Below are 17367 nucleotides of genomic sequence, written 5' to 3'. Positions count from 1 at the left end.
CACTCCTCTTCCTTTCCAACAAACAGTATCCTCTCTTTCTCCAGACTCTGTTCCAGCCAGCTCACCTCCGTCTCAGCTCCTTATAAAGGCACTGATATTATTCTCATTCCATCCTTCCCCCTTACTAATGGGATAGCACTAGCAACACACAGATATAGTGGTTTCATTCTGTTTAGAATACAGGTGCTAGGATTTGTTGTAGTAATGTACTGTATCTCTCAGCCTTATCTTAAAGTAGAGCATCTGTAGGAAAGCAGAACTGGTAGCTGTTAAATGATTCGGTTACTCAATGTCCAGGGCTTAATCAGACTCCTAATTAAAATAAGAACAATTATTTCCTTGTAGTATCTGGAGAGGATTAAGAATCCTGCCCTTTGAAGAAAAGACTGTGCAGGAGAAACACTCCTCTCTTGTGATACATTACACCGTGCTATCTTATCAGGAGGAAGTTGCTACGGAGTGGACAAACAACTCACTGAAAAAATTCTGCAAAACTTGAAGAAATACAGCTACAGCTACTTGCTGTCAGAGAGAGAGAAAATATCTAATGAGGGCAATCAGGGAATTGTTACAGGTCCAGTGCTATTCGATATTTCTGTTAACAAGTTGGATGCAAGACCAGAAAATTCACTTTTAGAATGTGTGAATGACAGCAGCAGTGAGGTACTGTTACCAACATGGAGGCCAGGATCACAAATCAAAACAAATTCTGAATTAGAAAATACTAGATTAGAAAAATGCTGTAACACTGAAACGACGAAACAGTAAAAAATAAGTATAGAGCTCTACAGTTAGGGAAATGAAGTCAGGTGAACAAAAATAAAATCTGGGCAACAACTGGATAGCCAGCAAATTAAAAAACAATCCTCATCTAACTCCTCCTTTATTCAGCTCATCTTTGCTGAATTTCATGAAGGTCCAGCAGTGAGTCCAGGCCAGGACTAAGACCAGAACCCACAAGTCACACTATAGTGCCCACTGCTTTAACCAGCCAGCAACATTTACTACGTAAGGCCACTGCTTTAGTGAACTGGCCACATTCACCACATAATGATTTTTTCGACACAAACACCAGAAATATTAATTCCTTAACATTATGAGTTCACAGAAACAGTACGATTGATCAAAGGTCACATCAAGACTTAGGATAAAAAATCTGGACATCAGCAGTTCTTTACAAAAGACAAAACTCAGAAAGGCACAGGCTGTGAACAGAAAAAAATCTCCACAAGACAATTTTGTAACAGCTGCATCAACTTGTCCTGCTAGCATTCGCATAGCTTCCTTTCCAGAAGGAACATCTCCTGCCCACTGTGTTCTTGGAACTCTCGTTAGAGCTAGAGGAGATTATAAATGTTCAAAGGGACCCTACTATAGGGAACAAGCATAGCTTTCTGCATGATTTTGTGAATGCTTGTGTGTATGTCTGTATAAATACCCACATACCAATGAACAGGTAGATAACTTCTTACTTGTTTATTATTCAATATGAGTAAATGCAAAATCTTGTATACAGATACGGACTTAGGCACCAATTACCTGCCAAGGCCTCCACAAATCCATAATAAATTATAATGCTATACAGTTCTTTAACTAAAAAGCTCCGAAAGCATATTGAAAACTGTCAAAACAAAGTGAAAAAGGGCAGGCAAACAGTAGGGGGTTCTGCACCAAGAAAGGAAAAGATGCTGCAGTGTTTACTGAGGATGCCACTGACTGCATTCCTAGCAAGGCATCTTCTGTAAAAGCCAGCGGGGGATGAAATTATGGCCTTTTCTATACAATACACAGAGGCAGGAAAGAGTGAATTTACATATGGGGAAGGGCAGTCTCTGCTTACCCTGAATCCTCTGTAAAAGTAGCAGAGACAAAATAGAAAGCACTTGTTCAATCTGCAGGAATATTTATGACCACCATTCTCAAACTGCTTAAGTCACTCTTCAGTCATGGACAACAAAGATGATGTAAGCACAACATTTTCAAAAATGTTTTTGAAATGGCAGCATGTTTACTGTTAATGAAGTTTGATATTTAGACTAATACGAGTTTCAAAATAAATACGGATTTATTTGGCTGGATACCAAGGGAACATTTTCTGTTCATGTGCCTGTATCTAACTGAGAGGAAGCCAAGTAGCATTTCTCCAGAAATTTCTCCACTTGCTTGGTAATTTCCAGTATAAGACGTTGCTCATGCTTAGCTTACTTACTTTTTGATACTTCAAATGACTCAAACTTCACAGGCTGAATGTAGTTCACCAGGTTAGACATCTCTTCCGTGGCCATAGCCTCACTTCCAGCAGTACCCTAGGACAGAGAAGGGAAAATGCTGCAGCTTTGATCTGTCCATGGTGGCCCTCAGAGACCGTAAATACCAAAGCCCAGTTTTCTATCAACCGTGATATCTTTCACCAATCCTGGCTAAGTGAAGTCAATGCCTCACACAGGAAGCTTCACATAGCAAAGAAGAAAATTTGCTATAAGATTGAAATGTTTAATTACACTGCTGCTGTATTCATTCTTTTTACGTGGCTCCTAGGGAAGGGACTGCATTACCTTTACACATGCATAGTGCTGAGCACATTTATCCATACTTCTTCCACCAATGGTACATACACCACAAGCAGTTGTCTAAAACAGATCGACTGTGGTGCTATTAATTCTTATTCTTCAGTAAATGAAAATATAAATAAACAAAGCAAAGATGTGCTTCCAAACCGATTAACAACCAACTTCAGAAAGTTGGTGGTGTGTTTCCCGGTGCTCTGCCTCCCTTTCTCCACTAGATGGTAGTCCCACTCCTGGTAACACAAGCCAACCCACAACTGCTGGAACCGACCCATCGCCATAAAACATTATCTACACCCTTACTTCATCCATCGACGACTTTTTACAGTCATCATCATAGTCATCATCATCATCGCTCTCAATCTCTGCTTCTCCTGAAAAGTTTTAAGCAGAAGATGATTACTGACTGAAGCAATAGTTATAATTACCAGTGATAAATTCGAGAAAGATGTGCAAGTAGCACTGCTTAAAGGAGACTACATTATACATGTGCTTTTTGTCACAGCACAAATCAAATACACTGCCTCGAAGGATTCATCCATCTTCAGCATTGATAAGTTCTTATTGCTCAACCAAACAAAAACTCTTCCTTTGCAGCTGCCGGATGCGCAGTGTTTGGAAATCATGGGGTAGGTATAAGCACTGAGAAAAGAACATTGTGGTGTGCGCAGTGTGTGAGTATAGTATCACAAGCTACACTCAAGAGATGTTCCCATGCCTGGGGCATGGTCCCGGGGTTTGGGAGATGTGAGTCCAAACTCCCCCTCTGTTGCAGGATCCCTACAGGACCTTCAGTGAATGTCTCACCCCCTCTGGGAAGTACACACAGAACAGCGTGCATGAGGTGAAGAAATCATGCATGAAAATTGATGAGATTCTCATGTGCTGTGGTTATCAAGGGCTGCTCAGCAAAATCCATCTGTTCTGAACGTTATCGTAGTACATGTACTGAGGTAGTGCAGCTGGGAGGATCTGGCACAGGAGCCTAACTGCAATAGCTTGACTTCAGTTCCCTTCACAGACCGCTTTGGTGTGCCTTATTGCTAGGGCTCCGGTGGCATAGCTCAAACGCACCGGCTGAGGGCGGTGCAAATCAAGTAACGTAAAGAAGATGCATAAGGCTCACCCGTTCCCTGAAAATGTACTGGTAGAGTAAATGGGACCAAACAAAACACATTTTATGCCTTGCTCCCAATTGCGGTGTACTCATCAAACTCCTGTGGGGCAAGACACAGATTCTTTATTGTTAATTAACAAATGCCTCCCCTTGCCTCCAAAATGTTTTGGTTTGGTTGCACCAGAAATTAAACTGTTAAGGAATATCAAGCTTATCTTTCTCTTTAGCAACTCCTCCTCTGGGTCTGGCTGTCAGAAAATATACACTGTACATCTTAAGAAGACTCTGGAAAAGAAGGTTTAACTTATACTGCAGTCACCTATCCACACCTATAAGATTGACAACTCTCCCTAAAGATTTTATTCCCCAAACCTTTCAGCTATCTTCAGCAGTGGCAATTTTATTTTGGCAGCGCAAAAATCTAACCACTGTGCAGAATTCCCAAACTCTCCAGAGAATGGCAATTCAGTCTTAGTTCCTCCTGTCAATTTAGGGTCTAATCCAAAGCCCACTGAGTCAATAAAGAAACTCCTCTTTGTTCCAGCAGGCCTTGAATCATGCCCAGTGGGCCCCTTCTGAACATGGAGAGCACATATGATTTAAATAATGAGTGTGCCTTTCACAACCAAACGATGACTACCCAGGCTGCGTTTACTTCCAGATGCAGATGTTGAAATGTCAGGCTTTTATTCATCAACACATTTCTTCCTGAACATTTCATTGAAGAAAATAACAGGATTGCTCAACAGGCTCAAGGGATGGCTCAGGGAACCTCAACACACTGTGAAGAGCCAGCCAAGCTCTCACAGGATTTGCAGTGACAATCTTTGGATAGGAAGCTCCCAATTGATTTAACCAGACTGGCAAAATAACACTTCTCATAGTCCACAAAATGAGGGACATGGGCAGATTTCAGCCAACTTGCACTGCTGAGATACCAGGTGGATGATATAGCTTGTTCTTGCTAGAAGTGTCCAGGGAGGAAAGTATGCAACACATTATTCATTTATTTAAAAATATTTAACAGGAAAACTCCCAAGGAGATCAGATCTCATTTTCAAGTTCTGCATCAGACAGCAAAACCAGGACAAATAATACACAGGATTGCAAACACAGAATAAGAATTAGTAAGTGTTTTAGAAAGCATGACTACATCTGCATTGCCTTTCACCCAGCAGCACGGTCCTACGCTCAAACCCAATCTTCTTTTCCCGTTACACTGCTGGGACACAAAGTCGGAGCAAGCCTTGGCCAGACCGAGGAGATGTCTGCGCTGCAGACACCTTCATGCTCACCCTCCCACAGTGGTGGTGGGATCAGCCCCATGCCATCACTCTTATGCCCTTCCCAGGCACTGTGTATCATAAATGCATGTGGGCTGGCACATCCAACTCTGCTGCAGGTCATAGAATCATAGAATGCTTTGGGTTGGAAGGGACCTTTAGAGGTCATCTAGCCCAACCCCCCTGCAGTGAGCAGGGACAGCTTTAACCAGACCAGGTTGCTAAGAGCCTCATCCAACCTGACCTTGAATGTTGCCAGGGATGGGGCCTCCACTGCCAATCTGGGCAACCCTTTCCAGTGCTTGACCACCCTCATTGTAAAAAATTTCTTCCTTATATCCAGTCTAAATCTACCCTCTTTTAGTTTAAAACCATTACTCCTTGTCCTGTCACAGCAGGCCTTGCTAAAAAAATTGTCCCCATCCTTCCTATAGGTGCCCTTTAAGTACTGGAAGGCCGCAATAAGGTCTCCTCGCAGCCTTCTCTCCAGGCTGAACAACCCCAACTCTCTCAGCCTTTCCTCGCAGGAGAGGTCAAGTCCAGTATGTACATGTGAGCTTGTCTAAGGAACAACTAGCTGTAATGGTATAATTATTATTTGCATTTAGATGGGACTACAAACCCAGGTCCGGGCAGGACCTCTCCATGCTATGTGAAATACAAATAGAGTGAAAATAGAGAGCCCTGCTCCAAGGGCTTGCCCTCCAAGTACGAGAGAAAAGCCTGCCCATGGACAGAGGCAGACAGAATATCAAGAAATAAAAAGATGTTGCTCCCTACCACAACAGGTAAGTTATAAAGCAGATACTGTCAACCGCTCATAGGCAGAAGGGCGCAGGAAGCTTCTCGGTGGAGTAAGGGGGCAGTTTCAAGGAGCTGCCCCTAGTGAGTGGGGCAGGGTGGGGAAGGCATAGAAGTGCTCACTGGGCAACGTAACAAGTGGACAAAGGAGGCTGAATCCCAACTGATGGGCAGAGGGGTTCAACACAGTAATACTGAATGGATTAGGAGAGGAGAGCTGGGAATGACAAGCCAAATCCCTGTTACCAAGGGTTGAGGAAGTAGAGTGCTAAACATTACCCATTCTCACCATGCCTCAGCAGCGTGACAGATATTGAGAGCCTAATAAAACAAAAGGTTATACATTGCTTGAAATTCAGAGGAATTTGGTAATCTGCTTTCTCAGACCCCTTTAAAATAACAGCCAGAATGGATTATAAATGTGGTACTTGCTGGTGTGGCTTGTTAGCTCTGTAACATTTAGGCAGCCACCAGCGTCTTGTGGAGGGGGAAATCACCTTCTGTTTTTTCCACAGGCTGTACATCAGCATTTGCTCATTTTTAAAAAGTTAAAAATGAACTTTATTCAGTTTGCTAAAACTTTTTATTTTGTAACAGTGGGTCATGGCCTCAGCTGGCATGCAGCAGTGATGTACCAGTGCATTTACATGCACAGAGCCCAAAACATTTTATCCAGTTTTCTATCTAGTCATCATGAAATGATGGAGCCAATTCCACCCTCTCTCTGTCCTCCTGCAACTCTTTCCTTGCAGCACCCACTACTCTGACAAAAATGTCATCTTATCAGTGAGAAATTAACAATTTGCTCAAACATTTAAATACTGTTCAATTAGCAAGTTTTGGCTACTTTCAGCATAGGTCTACTTTTGGTACAATGTATGTACCTGCAGAACTGCCACCGTTCCTTTTGCAGTGTGCAATCGAACTTCTTTGAAAATCTTGCTTATTTACTTCTGTTCGTTGGGCTAAAACAGCCAGGTCTAAGACGCTTGTTTACCAAAACTACAATCTATCTCACAAGTGTTATCTCAGAAATTGTTTTTCTGCTTTGCCAGCTTTGCTGCACCTTTAGGGGAAGCTCTTCCCACTGACAGATATTATAACCCACTGAAGTTACTTTTTACATGTTTCATGAACATCTTGCAGACCATTCCGCAAAGCTCATTTCAGAATTGTTCTTTTAATTATTGCTACTATATCACCACCACTTAGCTTTTATATGGTATGTTTTATAAACGTATCAAAAGAGTGGTGTATTTGAGTTTAAATCTGACCTCATGCAGTGTAAGACACAGTGAAGCTTGCTATCAAGTGAAGTACGAATCTCCACATTTTTTGCACTGCTGTGAAAAAACTCATTTAGAATCTCAAGAAGGCTAAATCAGCACAACTTTCTACTGGAGATCAGCAGTAATTCTGAAAGGAGCTATACAATACAATAGAGTTATTTGAATAGTACGCCCGATTTGCTAAATGTAAAGATTCTATTAAGGTTGGAGTATTGAAACACTTTATGTTAAGAAATGTTAAAAAATAGGCTTCCTTTAGTGAGTCTCTAATTGCATTACTCTTCTCATGCTTCACAAAGAAATTGGTACTGGGTATAGAGAAGCATAATGCTTGCAGTGCTCCAGCATTACATGTTGCCGATACTGAGATACACATAAGGAACGAGGCAGTCAAAAGAAGGGTGTCACGGTGACTGCTGAGCACTGCCCTGTGGAACCACACTCTTCACTGGGTCTTGCCACAGCTGTCTTATAAAATGGTGAATAATTTTTTTTTTTTTAAATGTTCACAGACAGAAATCTGGCATCTGATTTACAGAAATGCTGCGTGTTCATAGCTGTAAGCTGTAGCTGAAATCTCTGGAGCTGTGCTCCGAATACTTAGAATTCAAAGTAATCTTGAAAAATCAGATCCTGGATGTTCCTTGCCAGTCACCCCTAAACTGTTCTTAAGCTCTCTCAGACTCGGCTGTCCTTAGATAAAATTGCCTTCATACTATTTCACTTCCCACAGGTATTGTTCCACTAAATTCGTTGCTGTTTGTCAAGTGCTCATATGCAGCCTGGATACCCCCACAGAAATTCACTGCAAGATGAGGATGCTACATCTACAATAAGTATTGAATGACAGAGAGAGAAAAAATACTAACTGCATTCTCCAAAAGAGACACAGGTCCTAAAGAAGAAGCTTTGGCTGACAGAAGGATTACAAGTAATACATTTTGGCAGTCACAGATGAACCACGTGACCACATCAATTTTGCAATCTCAGTTCTAGCATTTTCTAATTTGTAAGTGCTCATCTTCACAATCTACAGTTAACAGAGGTTGTTATATAGGTCATACAGACATAATATTCGCGGTTAATTTGTAAAATTACACACCCTATTACGGGACTGACTGCCCCGCCTTGCCTCATCATCAACGTCTAGATTCACAGCCCAGGTCTTTTCCTATAAAAGCTCACAGAGAGGCTCCTGAAAGACAAAGCTGTTACCCTCTGTGCAGATCAGGCACCCAGAAAGCAGAAGATACATACTTTGCCACTGGATTCTCACTATGCGTTGGTAACAAAAATGTAGAGTTAGGAACCCAGGGTTGATTTCAAGTGTTGGAAAGAAGTCAGTTGGCATACACACACTTATTTTTCTGTTTGTTGGGATTTGTCTAAAGCAAATCAAGAAAACAGCATTATATCATTCCTGACACCAGGATGAATCTTCCTTTGAAATCCAAGCCCTACTCCAAAGCATGCCCTTTTCAAAGTTTCTTAACACAATAGCTGAAATCTCTTTCTTTGCTTCTAACAGGATAAACAATGTTATCCATAAATACAGCAGGATTTTTTTTTTTAATTCAGCTTGAAAATTTTCAGCTCAATTAATCAGGGTTTAGAAAAAATTACAAACAGTGGGAAAAAGTTTTTTAATGGCAAATGGTAATGAACTCATATTCCAGTAGAGCTTTCAATTTGCTCTGTAAGTATTCCACGACTGGGGCATAAATGTCTACGCTTTTAGCAATCCAAAATTTCAGTCTTAATAGGAAGAAGAAATTCTAGTGCAGGGAACAGACACTGGGCTGGGAATCAGGATATACAGATTTTGTTGTTTGTCCTGCTGCTAATCGGCTTCTGTGGTTTAGAGCAAATCCTTGCTTTATTTTTTTCTCTGCACTTCTCCGTCTTCTCTAGTTAGGTTTTAAGGTCTTCAGAACAAAGACCAGCTCTTACTAATTTTTGCATACCAACACTCACAATGGTCCCCTGAAGATCCCTAGGCATTACCAGAGTAAATGTGTTAAATTATAGTAACTTTTCTATTTCATTTCTGATTTTAAAAATTCTGCTGACAATGAACAAGTTAAATGTAATACACTGCTTTCCATTGGCTAAATTCCCTACAATTCCTGATGGTAACAAATATTTGTTTGCAGTATTATTTTTGCTTGTTTCCATCTCTGGAACAGGAGAGCATCTTATAGCACTTTGCATAGAGGTCTGTGATGTGTTCCCAACTAATGCAAGACAACAGCGGGTTGAACCTTGCCTGCCTGAGGAACAGATATCTCATTCACAGTTACCCTAAATCTGAAAACACCGCAGAACCACTGCAGTCCTCCTGCACAATGGGTTAAGTCTGAAAGGGCACCAACGGTAGGCACATCTCAGAGGCAACAGAAAAAAGACAACCTTTCTGTTTGGTGTTGGGCATGGGCACATAGAAAAGGCACCCAAGGGTGGAGGAGTCGGGAGGAGTTGGCAGTTTGCTCTACTTCCTAAGCAGTGCAGATAAATGTTACTACACATCACTGAGCTTTAGATCACTCTGCAAGTGGTTCCTCAGCCGCAAGCCTTCACAGACTCCTGGATCAATGACACTTAGCGTTGTTTCCTACTGAGTGAGGCCCACACTGGTGTACCTTTACCTTGCTAGAGCAATGTAAATGGACTGAATTATAGCTGTAATTAAGCATTTGTGTTTTAGAGAGAAAGGTATTTGTAGATTCACTTCATACCTGCTCCGGGGGAGGAAGGTTCAAACATACTAGACGTATCACTGCATGTGTTGGAAGCTTGCTCCGAGAGCTTCTTTTTTGCACTTCCATCTGCAGACTTATGCGACTTCTTTTTATTCTTCACCAGAATTTTGTACATTAAATCCATAGGGCTTGGCAGAGGAACCCCAGGTTCAAGCTTGCAGAAAAAGGAAGAGAAATTTGTTACAACAACAAAAGAAACAAGCTTATTGCAATTTCTTAGGGCCCACATGGTGCAAGACAACTTTGTAACCGCTATAAACCCTGTTAAAATGAAATGTATTTTGCACAAGAGGTAACCTCAACATTAAATGAAACAGGACTACTGAGGGCACTTAAGGAGAAAAGTGTTTTATGAAATGTCTACAGTAATAACCGAAATAAGTATTAGTTCAAATATGAAAGCCTACATTATAAAATGGCAGCTGTGAGAATCAATTGCATTTAGAAGACTACAATTCACTGTATCAGAACAATCTCTGCATCAGAAATTATATGCTTAAGTCACCAACAGCTCACATTTTTTAAGCCCCTCCTTTAGACTCTATTTTGAAAGGCCGTATATGAAGAGTGATACAGGACTGCAACACTTAAAATAAAAATTCACACAGATATTTGTGATCTGATAAACACCAAACCATATTACCGGGTATTTTTCCAATGGATCCATAAGCAATGCATCTCCAAATATTAATCTGCAGTACTCTGCCATTTTTGCCTGTTGTTTAGGGCTAGAGGGGAGAACAGAAAGAAATAAATGAGTCCTACTAATGCTACAGAGTGAAAGCAGCAGTAATGGAATATCTAATATCCTTAAACTAGACATAATTTCCTGATCCAATTGCTGTGAATTTTTCAGAGAGACCTAGATATATCATGCAATTATTCTGATTCCTCCGATAGAGCTTATAAAAAGGATCATACATGAAGTAAAGGCAGTAGTCAAGTCAATAATAGTGGAACTGAACTTTTAACACTGAGGTATATTTTCCCATGCACTTAGCAGAAAATAAAAAAAATTAGGTTGTCAGTTGTTACCTCTAGGGAAATAACCACTACCTGATTTTGCCTCTTTCAGGCAACATTTTTATTCAAAGTTTAAATATTTTCCTCCTTGTGTTACTTTATACACATGCCTGGCATTCTTCTCTCACACACCCCCAACCCCATTTGGATTTCATTCTCTTTTTGTCATACCTGACCTAAGGCATAAAACCCAAAACAGTTATACAGAAAGCAGCCTCCTGTGCAGATGTCTCTTAAATTTGCCAAGCCAAGGGTACGTATCACCTCACTTAACATGTCTATAAGGCACCGCCATACAGAAAAAGGGGCAGAAGACATTGCTTGGGTCTCAAAACCAGCAAAGCTGCATCAGTTATAGGTGCTGGTAGAGAAGCAGCTCGTTTTACTGCAGATTTCTAAAATGCTGTTAGTTTTACTGGAGATTTTCTGCTAAAATGCAGCCCACATTCCCACCCTACTTGTTAGCCTGCGTGAGGTGGGTGCTCCACGACAAAGCACTGCCCCATCCGCAGACCCCTGGGGCTGGGTTCGCACCAAAAGCTTGCACCACTCTGGCCAGCTCACTCCGAAGTACTTCCCCTGACATACCCTCACTGGCAGAAGTCACAGCGTAGATGTAATTGTGCCACTGCTAAGATGTATTCAGTCAGTTTGGAGAATTGCTGTAGTAAGTGCTGGTATAACTGCATTTTATATGCATCTAATTACATACTGCATGCACGTTATAGATATATAACTGGGACCAACGTATCAGGACAGTCGCCTTAGTGGGGATCTGGATTTAATAACAAGCTGCGAGGTGGAGCTGCTCAATGATCATTTTAGCTTGTTTGGGTACGTGGTCAGATTCCTTTTTTCCAAAAACCTTAAATTTTATTTAAAATCAGCTAGAGTGTCAAATTTTACCACAGTAAATTACTTCAGCGGTTTTCATGACATCCTCTAGAAGTAAATTGAACCTCAGGAAACTCTACTTATGATCAATTTTCCCAAAGCGCAACCAAAGAATGAAATAATTCCTGCATATCAGTGATGGGAGTTTTAGGACTGAAGATAGGTTATGCTACTCAGAAATACTACTCAAATCATCTTAAAATGCAAGCTCAGTGCTACAGTCACTCTCTCTCTAATTTTAGACGACTGTGTATTTTTGTTATAAGTGCCTGTTTAAAATCTGTAACACCTGAGCTTAGGTACCTTTAAAAGCTTCCTTTTTTGATACTCTGTTGAGAAGTCTCAATTACAGGACAGGTTTATATTGCTTAATATTACTTCCTCAACTACTGTTAATTATGATCTGCATATCATGGAAGATACACAAATGTTATAAGCGGTTAGGTTACCACGGAGCTATTTTTCATGACAAAATAGAGCTGGGCATATAGGAAAAAAAGACTCCTCATTTTCCTCTTGCAAACTAAGAGTACAACCACCGCTGTGTCTAGTTTGTTGTTAGCTACCAACTGAGCACCTGGCACTGGAGCTCCTCCTGGGCTCAGCAAGGCCAACCAGAGCTGAGATAAAGGCTGGGTGGCATTTGAATCAGAAAATGTAATTTCCCCGAGATCAGCACTCCGGATGTCCCTCGAAGCAGAGACGGGGTGAACCGGTCATTAGCTCAGTCACTGACAAAACATATTGCGAGGAGGCTTTAAATTATTCCACAAAGCTATGCAAGTGCTGCACGCAGTTTAAATCACTACAGCTTTTTATTAATGCTTTCTTTTGCGTGCAGCCAATTCTGCAAAAAAGCTAAAAGCCACTTTTAGCTGAGGATGGAAAATTAAGATGAAGACAAGCAAGGCAGTGGAACTAAGAACCCCCAGGGGAGAAGGGGATGGGAAGAATAGATCAGGCTACGACAGTGCGTTAGCTATTTCTATAACTGCCAGCTACCGAGGAAAATAAAGGCACCTCACTCTAGCAAGCAAACAGACTGGGTATTTGCTATAGGTCTAGGGGCCATTATAGGGAATTTTATTTCAGTCTTCTCCACCAGTGTATATTTTGAAGACACCCATACTCATAGGACCCCGAAAGTTCAAAGGACATCTCCTTGAATCAAAAGAGCACTATTATTGAAATCGTAGGAATGGGATGTGACATCAGCATTTTCAAATGGGCACACCAACTCCAAAAACTAAGGGGTTTTAATACTATTAAAAAAAATCTTGCAGTAGTAGGCAAGGCCAAAGGAGGAAAATCTTGACATTACAAAATTACTTGTCTCTGTGAACGGGACTATATGCACAGATATTTTTAAAAGCTCCTAAGAAGGAATAAAAAATATTTAGGAGTACCAGCATTTAACCAAGTGGTATTTTTTTGTGTGTTCTCTCTCTTATATGTATTTTCAAGAGACAGATCATTAGTAATAGTATAGATTATGTATTACTCTTATAGTGTTTTAACAGTTGGAATATCAGTTTCTTTTCATTTTCTCTTCTTTCAGAATCATGAACACCAGAACACCAGATTGGAATACCAACTTTTCTACATCAACATATTTCCCCATTTGTGTTACGGAACAAAAAAGCAGGTATTTCCTGGTCCACATCTACTGCTAGTGGAAATTCTCTCAGCATTCCTATATTGTAATGAAAATTGATTGCCTCAAAAGATTGCCTGACTTTATCTGCTTTATGATTTTTCACTGTGCAGACATGAATGGGTAGCAGACTAATTACATATGCCCCCAAAATGTGCTAGGGCAAGGGGAGATAAAGTGGGAACATGACACCTGGAGATATGGAAATATAAAGAATATTAAGAAATGTTTTCATCACCATTACTGTATTGCTTGTACTTTGTTTTACTGTGTTTGTATTATGCCTATTATGAAGGTCAAGCACAGAGGCTTTGGCACTACTGCACGACTACTGCTCCTAACATTACATTATTATCACTTCTGCAGAGATACTTCTGCATAAGACAAAGACACAGATGCTTCCCAGAAGAGTCTAAAGTAATTTAAAGTGTAGGAAGAAAAAGTGATAAAAATTCTGTTAATATTTGAAATAACAATTCCAGCAAGAAACCAGCAATATGAATAACTGTAATTAAATTTAATCTTGGAAGCAATCTTATATGGATACTGCTCAAGGATCACTTAACCTTTTTGCTATGTCATCAGTGCATTTCTAATTATAGAGTGTCTGCTTTCAGATTTGCAGATTGCTTATCTTCTTGCAAGCCCAATTTCAAACGTCAAGGTCTTCTTGAGGTCTTTTCAACATTTTCAGGGCACTTCACTATTTTTTGATAGAACTACATCTTTTCTTAGCACTGCCTTTTTTCAGTGTGCATGTTTTGACTTCAATATAAATGATGGCATACATAGTATTTTATATATTCTAAAAGTTATATGCTTGCCTCTTTTTCTAAACTTTTTGTTGTATATAAACAGGCAAGAATTAATACACTACATGGTGGCGTTGTAGTAAAGGAAATGAAAATTCTTCACATGCTATAAATATATAATATATATTAGAGAGGAGTCTTCCTAGGAAAAACACTGAAAGAAAGCAAAATTAGATGATTAACACTATGTGCTAGTAAGTGATTTGTTCCCTAGGTGGACAAAAAGAGTTAAAAACATTCTCCAGAAGAAGAAAAATGGCATTTTAAGTCCAGTGGTGATTAACACTGTCATATCTATGGTGGTGATGTAAAACTTATTTACCTCTGATAATCACAGTCTGTTTAAAAGCCATGAATACAGAAGACAGGCTAAAACCATGTTTCTGTTTAAGCCAATGCCAAAATTTCTACTGATTTGTACGGGACCAGCATTTCACACATGAATACTGACTCTTGTAACGTGAAAATCAGAAGAAAAATTTGGTCACCCAAAAGTAGGAACTGATGTCATAGGATTTGTTTGACAGCAATTCTATAAAAACACTTGGCATTTTTTCTTAATACTTAGGACAAAGTCCATCTTTAAGATCTAGGAGAAAAACAACATTCCAAGTAAATGAAAAGACACAAGGAGCATTCCATGAAATTAGGTGAAGGTTTCTGTGAGTGGCATGACTAATTGCCGATTTCTCTAGCAACTAGTGAAGATATGAAGGGATAATTGTAGCAGTTGGTAAAATAACTAGAAATTATTTTAAGCCAAACAAAATTAGAAATCATACACATTAAGTCTGATGACTTATTGCAGCAGAAAAAAATAAATAGCAATAAAGCCTCAGAAAGAGAAAATGCTTGATATTGTTTTTGCAGACTTGCTTTGCTAAAAAGCTATGTCAGAGCAATGCATGGAAAAGGACATCAAATAATACACTTAGGGATAATTCATTATTCCATGACTGGAGTTTTCTGGAAAGAAAGGTCCAATGGTTTCTGTGGGGCAAATTGTAAAGATCAGTGTAACGCAGCAGTAAGTCTGTTCCCTCTTTGACATATTCCTGCCGTATCACACCACCTATAATTTTGACAGTGTTTCATCCTATAGTTCTAAAGCCACTTTTGTACATAACGTACATCTGACAGGAGTTTATTTTATACATTTTTTTACTTCTTTGCTTTTCTAAAATAGAACAGATCACCCTGGAATAGTTGAAGATTTCAGTCTTAATGACTCTAAAGGAAGAAAAATGTAACCCTTCTGGTTAAAATAAACTGGATGTTGCTTTTTCTCCGCCTTATAGCAACACAGTGAATGTATATTTTAACAAATACAGAAGAATGAATAGAAAATTTAATACACTGAAGAATGATGGCTGAGATCTTTTTCTAAAGACCAGAGGTTGCATTTGGAAGCACTGAGAAAAGCACTGTGACTTAAAACCTACAGCAGTAGGTGAGCATAAGCAAGTCCAAAGTGATGTAACTTACCCAAAAAGAAAGGAGTGAAGGGACCGATTAGAGAAAAAAAAATAAATACTGTATCTATGTGTTTTTTCAGAGGAAGACAGAACTAATAAAGCAGGATTTAACAGGTATGTTTGAACCATAACCATGTGGACTTTAAAAATGTGCACAGAGCCAAGCACACATTTGCCCACAAAAGGCAGTGTAAACTTATACTGTAAGGTATACAGGCAGTGTAGGTCAGCTCTCAGACTTTAAATTTTTCTCCCTACATCATTTTTGATCAGTATTGTCACATGTGTTCTTCAAAACATTCTTACATAGCTTTTTCTACCAGTTCCTTCCCTTATGATGAGAATGTTCTTCTTAAAACAATGGAAAAGCAGTTAGCCCTCACCTTTTTCCTGTTCAAGAAGCAAAAGTGCCAACATCTTTTCTGATTTGTATTAAATCATTCATAGCTGCCCCAAAGATTACTTTTTATTTCACATTAAAAAAAAAGCAAACCACCCCCACTTTCTCAGTCCAAACTGGCCCCAGAAATGTTGAAAATGTTTTCACAGCAGAAAACAAAAGGGGAAAAGGCAACTGAAGTTAAGGCACATGTTATGCGTCAATGTCACCCCACTCTGAACCATGCAGTCTCTATATTCAAAACCAAAGTGAATGCCAAACTTAAAAAAAGAAAAATCAGAACTAAAACAATAATAATAATAATAAAACAGATCACTGGGACAAACTGAGAAGTGTTCTCACTTATTTTTTCTTTTCTTACACAGAATAATTGTCCTTTCTTTGCAACTAAAAGAAAAAAAGAAAACAGCTTAGGCAAACTGGTATTTTTCGGCAGGAATGGAACAGTTCCTGGCCATCCATACCACCTACTCTGCAGTCCTAGCTAGTCTATGGTTCTGGCCTCTACTTCTAACACATGAGAAACAGAGCAAATTCTGTGCGCAGAATAAGTTTATAGTGCAGAACAGGGTCATAAGCAGGTGAAATACTGCTTTTTTTTCTTTGATGAAGTACTGTTACATTCCAGCAGGACATACTGAGACTGCAGAGTTAACGCAATCTGTCTCACAATTATTCAAACTTTCTCTTTCATAAAAAAGGTTCTAATTCAGGAAGGTTTTTAAGAACATACCTGATTAATTCTGATCGTCTTGGTTACATAGGCTGATCCAAGTTTTTTGGGGGGTAAGAGTAGAGTTGTTGATCATGTCATATAATAAAACTGCCACAAGTGCATGCACAATTCTGTGCTTAGACCTTATAAAAAAAAAATGTACCACCATACAGGAAAACATGGTAATTACTTACGAATCCACATGATTTTCAAAGGAAAGGAGGATTGGAAAGGGCGATGTCTTAAATGCACATTCAGCAATAGCTTCTATTACTTCCTAAAGAATCAAAATACATACAGTTACAAATTCATGTCTCGGAAGAAACAGCATTTTGATATTTGAAGACAGAAAAGACCCAAAGAGGTCTGCAATCATATCCAAACAGCCTGAAATCAGACCTTCCATTCTAAACATCCCAGAAAGCTCTGGATGTGCTTTTTCAGCAACCACATTTTTCAACATGAACTGTAATCAAACCTCCAAAATGTCTGATGAGCCTCAAGCGCCGCATCTCTCAAGAAATGACTTATGTCTGCCTAAATCAATAGTTTAAAAGTAAAACTTGGTCTTTGTGTGG

General features: G+C 39.6%; 1 protein-coding gene across 1 annotated transcript in view; it reads right to left on the bottom strand.

The window, feature by feature from the left end:
- Nucleotides 1-17367, bottom strand: part of PLCB1 (phospholipase C beta 1) — a 417836-nt gene that overhangs the window by 92127 nt on the left and 308342 nt on the right. Inside the window, exons 12-16 of the mRNA XM_075706801.1 lie at nucleotides 16984-17066; nucleotides 10460-10544; nucleotides 9793-9970; nucleotides 2871-2941; nucleotides 2210-2306 (exon numbers count right to left, since the gene is read on the bottom strand). Of these exons, the coding sequence (XP_075562916.1) occupies nucleotides 2210-2306; nucleotides 2871-2941; nucleotides 9793-9970; nucleotides 10460-10544; nucleotides 16984-17066 (514 nt within the window). The remainder of the gene's footprint in view (nucleotides 1-2209; nucleotides 2307-2870; nucleotides 2942-9792; nucleotides 9971-10459; nucleotides 10545-16983; nucleotides 17067-17367) is intronic.

This window comes from Pelecanus crispus, chromosome 3 (genome assembly GCF_030463565.1).
Source record: "Pelecanus crispus isolate bPelCri1 chromosome 3, bPelCri1.pri, whole genome shotgun sequence".
NCBI lineage: Eukaryota > Metazoa > Chordata > Aves > Pelecaniformes > Pelecanidae > Pelecanus > Pelecanus crispus.
This window is presented reverse-complemented; position numbering and strand designations above follow the sequence as displayed.